Source organism: Lampris incognitus, chromosome 9, assembly GCF_029633865.1.
Source record: "Lampris incognitus isolate fLamInc1 chromosome 9, fLamInc1.hap2, whole genome shotgun sequence".
Classification (NCBI taxonomy): Eukaryota; Metazoa; Chordata; class Actinopteri; order Lampriformes; family Lampridae; genus Lampris; species Lampris incognitus.
Genome location: NC_079219.1, coordinates 55,458,857 through 55,463,856, shown reverse-complemented (window position 1 = coordinate 55,463,856; position 5,000 = coordinate 55,458,857). Strand labels below are relative to the sequence as shown.

The window sequence follows — 5,000 nt, the reverse complement described above, 5'->3', positions numbered from 1 at the left end:
GCAGGCGAGGCATGTTGGAAAATTAATTTTATCTAATTACACTGATGTCACCGCCGCCTTTCAGCGCGTAATTAAAATGTGACCTGCGAGCTTCCGCTTTTGTTCCTCGTTAGAGGGGAGAGAGAGACAGAGAGACAGACAGCGAGAGAGACAGACAGACAGACAGACAGACAGACAGACAGACAGACAGACAGACAGACAGAGAGTGAGAGACAGACAGAGAGAGTGAGAGACAGACAGAGAGAGTGAGAGACAGACAGAGAGAGTGAGAGACAGACAGCGAGAGAGAGAGACAGAGAGAGTGAGAGACAGACAGTGAGAGAGAGAGACAGAGAAAGTGAGAGAGAGACAGCGAGAGTGAGAGACAGACAGCGAGAGAGAGACAGACAGTGAGAGAGAGAGACAGAGAAAGTGAGAGAGACAGCGAGAGTGAGAGAGACAGCGAGAGTGAGAGACAGAGAGTGAGAGAGAGAGTGAGAGACAGACAGCGAGAGAGAGAGAGTGAGAGACAGAGAGAGTGAGAGAGACAGACAGACAGCGAGAGTGAGAGACAGACAGCGAGAGTGAGAGAGAGACAGCGAGAGAGAGAGACAGACAGCGAGAGTGAGAGACAGACAGCGAGAGTGAGAGAGACAGCGAGAGAGAGAGAGAAAGAGAGAGAGAGAGACAGACAGCGAGAGCGAGAGACAGACAGCGAGAGCGAGAGACAGACAGCGAGAGTGAGAGACAGACAGAGAGAGACATAGAGAGAGAGACATAGAGAGAGAGACAGAGAGAGAGACAGACAGACAGACAGCGAGAGCGAGAGACAGACAGAGAGACAGAGCGAGACAGACAGACAGACAGCGAGAGTGAGAGACAGACAGAGAGAGAGAGAGAGAGAGAGAGAGAGAGAGAGAGAGAGAGAGAGAGAGAGAGAGAGAGAGAGCGAGACAGACAGTTCAGACTGAATTAAACAAATGCAGTATTTGGTGGTTGATGGTGTCCATCCACCGGTGAGTAACGTCGGCATCCCTGCTCCTCCTCTCCCCCCCCCCTCCTCCTCCTCCTCCTCCTGCAGCGCACGGTTCAGAAAAATGCCAAGTACGTGTGCCTGGCCAGTAAGAACTGTCCAGTGGACAAGAGGAGACGCAACCGCTGCCAGTACTGCCGTTTCCAAAAGTGCCTCAGCGTCGGCATGGTGAAGGAAGGTAAGAGGGACCAAGTGACCAAACACACACACACGCACACACACGCACGCACACACACGCACGCACACGCACACACCCTAATGGGACAGAGTTCCCCTCAGCTCCGGCTAAAGTGTGCACCTCCGCTGAGGGGGCCCGGTGATGGCACGGCCCCGTGTGTAGTAGCACAGACACACAAGCTGATGCCAACACACCCTGTTGTGTTACCGTCAGAGCGACGTGAGGGAGTCGCGCACACCTGACAATGACCCCGCTGTTCACGAGCATCTTTGTCCTCGCCGGCTGACGCACCCGACTGTTTCGCTATGGCGTGGCATCAGCGCAGGTGCGCTCGGTTTTGTTTGCATCGCCAGTTAAACCCCGCCCCCCCCCCAAAGGGGTTGCTTTCTTACACGTTAAAGTGTTTGTAGGTGTTGCACACACACACACACGCACACACACACAAATAACGCAACGGGCGACGAAGTAATCTTCGCACTACTTTGCCTCAAGCCCTGTAAAATAGCTCCACTGCCCCCTGCTGGCCGAACCTGTAACACGCGTGTGGAAACGTTAATGCAGGAAGAAGAAAGTTCAGCTCCCTGTCCAGAGCTCCACTTCATCCAAAGATGTCTGTGAAACTGACTAGAGGGAGGTAGTCGTGTTTGCACACCTCGTATTTACGACCTCCCTGTCTCTCTCCCTCCCCCCTCCCCCCCTCCCCCGTCAGTGGTGCGCACTGACAGCTTGAAAGGACGCAGAGGCCGTCTGCCCTCCAAACCAAAGAGCCCCCTGCAGACCGAGGCGTCTCCCCCCTCCCCTCCCCTCACACTGCTCTCCGCCCTGGTCAGGGCTTACTCCCACTGCACGCCCCGCGACCTCGACTACAGCCAGGTAAGCCCCCTGTTCCCTTCCCCGTTTGCTGAATAAGGACACGGACGAACCTGGAAAAGAGCTGATGTTCTGTTCCTTATCACATCTGCCTCACTGAGTGACTCTCTCTGTCTTATTTCTGACCAAACCCCCCCCTCCCCCCCCCCCACACACACAGTTCAGCGCGGCGGACCCACCCACCTCCTCCTCTGACGCGCAGCACCTCCAGCTCTTCTACAGGCTACTCACAATCTCCATGGAGACCACGCGGTGCTGGGCCGACCGGCTGCCGGGGTTCTCCGAGCTGCACCGCGATGACCAGAATTTGCTCATAGACTCCGCCTTCTTGGAGCTGTTCGTCCTGCGGTTGGCTCACAGGTGAGAGGGAAGGGGGCGTGGCCTGAGCTCTACCTGAGCACACACTGGGGGGGGGGGCTCGTTAATAATGCTGAGAAGAAGAAAAAGGGTAGGCCGGTGGGCTGCAAGGGTTGACAGGCGGGGAGCTTTTACAGTCCGCACACGCATTTTCCAAGTCAGGACTCGCAGTGCAGCCCGGGGACTCGGTAGTCATGCCTGTGCACATCCCTCACTGTTACAGTACAGTGAGCTAACTGTGCCGGCATAGTTGTCCACTGCCTCGCTGGTGTACCTCCAGGGCAGGAGGAGTGTGGAGTTGAGTAATCGCCATATGAACCAAATTATGAATGGAGTCTGTAACTATGACAGCCGCTACACCCACAGTTTCCGTTCCTCTCATCTGATATCTGACGCACAGAGCGGGCTGTGTGTGTGCTCTGCGGGCTAAAACTGTGCTAATATTGTGAAGTGGGTATTGACAGGATCAATTCCAACTAAAAGCCGGTCAGCTGAGCAGCTGAATAGGGCTATTATGCAAAAAATACATATGAAATTCAGCTGACTGGATATATAAATGGCATTGACTCGATCAGAAACCACACGCGTGTGTGTGTGCTTGCGTGTGAGCACGTATGCGACTGCGTTTCATCGATTGTGATTGTGTCTGCATGTGTGTCACTGATGCATACCTATGGTGCCATAATGACTGCCCCGGGCTGTCTTTGCCACAGAATTGCCCTGGGTTACCACTCCGCCCCTCTGAGGCATGTGGCTGCTTGGATTTATGGGATGGAGGGGGGATTCGGGTACAAGCTCATCCTTTTGTCTGGGCTGTTGTCTGGGGCAGAAAACCAACACACTCGACCCCCCCCACACACCCCCACCCCCCAAGACACACACACACACACACACACACACACACACACACACAAAGCACTTACGCAACACAAACAAACACACAAGCGTACACGCACGCACACACTGATGATGCAGAACCCAAACTTTCTCTCGCTGTAGGTCCAGGTGCTGGGTGGGTAGGCCATGGGCGGTGGGGCATCGCATCCCCGGCAGGGGTTCACCATGACGCCCTGTGCTCTGAGTCACTCTGAAAAGAGTCACCGAGGCCTTCGTCACACATGCACGCACACACACACACACACACACACACACACACGCTACTCATCTTTGCATCAGCCAAACTCCTACTGCGCACAACACAACACAACGCAACATTCCCATCTTCCGCGAGCATGAGGGGATGGGATGCAGTCCGCCATCACGGTGCTAATGCAGCCTGGGCCTGACCCGGGGTTGACCCCAGATACTTTGCGGACGCCCCTGTGTGTGTGTGTGTGTGTGTGTGTGTGTGTGTGTGTGTGTGTGTGTGTGTGTGTGCAAATGAGAAAGCCTCGGTCTTGTGTGCTTAAAATCGTGCTCCGAGTGGAGTGTGCGCGTGCGCGCGCGCGCCCACTCACTCTGTGTAAAGCAAATTTGCTCCGCTTCCCTGGGACGGCACTGCCGTCAGTATGCTGTAGCTAAACAGGGGTTTTTTGTGTGGTTATTGGTTGATTTCCATGGTGACAGTGTAGTCAGGGGTGAGCGGAATGCGTGGCAGATATCCAGTCGTGTTTTAAGTGTTTTTGTGCGAGTGTGAATGTGTGTGTGTGTGTGTGTGTGTGCGCGCGCACTTACCCGCGTCCGCCTGCCTGTCTGCCGCCCGTCTTCGCAGTTCCGCTCATGCGGACCTTCAGACCTGCAGCCCAGCAACATTCGCGACTCTTCCGCGCTGACGTCAGCAAGCTCGGCTCAGCTCACCGGGGGTTAAGTGGGGTTTACGACGTCACGGCGAGCCGGTCAGCGTCAGTCACCAAAAACAAACAAAAAAACAAAAATGTTATTTAAAGTAAGGTACTGGGCAGAAGTTGGCGAGAGCAAGCTTTACTCGGAAAACGTCACGCTAAAGAACCCGCCCCCTCACTTCCCGTCCTGAGAGCGTCGTTGAACCTGCAAACTGATTGACAGCAGGTAGAGACCAATGGAGACACTTGCTTGCAACGCGCTCTCCTGATTGGCTGATAAGGAGCGGGGCGCGGCGGAAACGTTCCGTCTGTTTACAGCGGCCGGGGCGGCCATAGAGACTGGGGTTTGTTTTGTTTTTCAGTGAATCTACGTAGTAAGCTCGGCTTGCTCACCGGGTTAAGTGGGGTTTACTACGTCACGGCGAGCCGGTCAGCGTCAGTCACCAAAAACGAACAAACAAAAAACAAAAAACAAACATGTTATTTAAAGTAGAGGTACTGGGCAGAAGTTAGCGAGAGCTAGCTTTACTCAGAAAACGTCACGCTAAAGAACCCGCCCCCTCACTTCCCGTCCTGAGAGCGTCGTTGAACGTGCAAACTGATTGACAGCAGGTAGAGACCAATGGAGACGCTTGCTTGCAACGCACTCTCCTGATTGGCTGATAAGGAGCGGGGCGCGGCGGAAACGTTCCGTCTGTTTACAGCGGCAGGGCCTGCCATAGAGACTGGGGTTTGTTTTGTTTTTCAGTGCATCTACGTAGTTGCTCACCGGGGTTAAGTGGGGTTTACTACGTCACGGCGA

At 54.6% G+C, this 5,000-nt stretch overlaps 1 protein-coding gene across 2 annotated transcripts in view; it reads left to right on the top strand.

Moving 5' to 3' along the window:
- nr4a3 (nuclear receptor subfamily 4, group A, member 3) overlaps positions 1-5,000 on the top strand; it is a 29,158-nt gene that overhangs the window by 16,864 nt on the left and 7,294 nt on the right. For both annotated transcript variants that reach the window (XM_056285698.1, XM_056285697.1), the window contains 3 exons: positions 1,061-1,190; positions 1,900-2,063; positions 2,221-2,420. In XM_056285698.1, the coding sequence (XP_056141673.1) occupies positions 1,061-1,190; positions 1,900-2,063; positions 2,221-2,420 (494 nt within the window). The remainder of the gene's footprint in view (positions 1-1,060; positions 1,191-1,899; positions 2,064-2,220; positions 2,421-5,000) is intronic.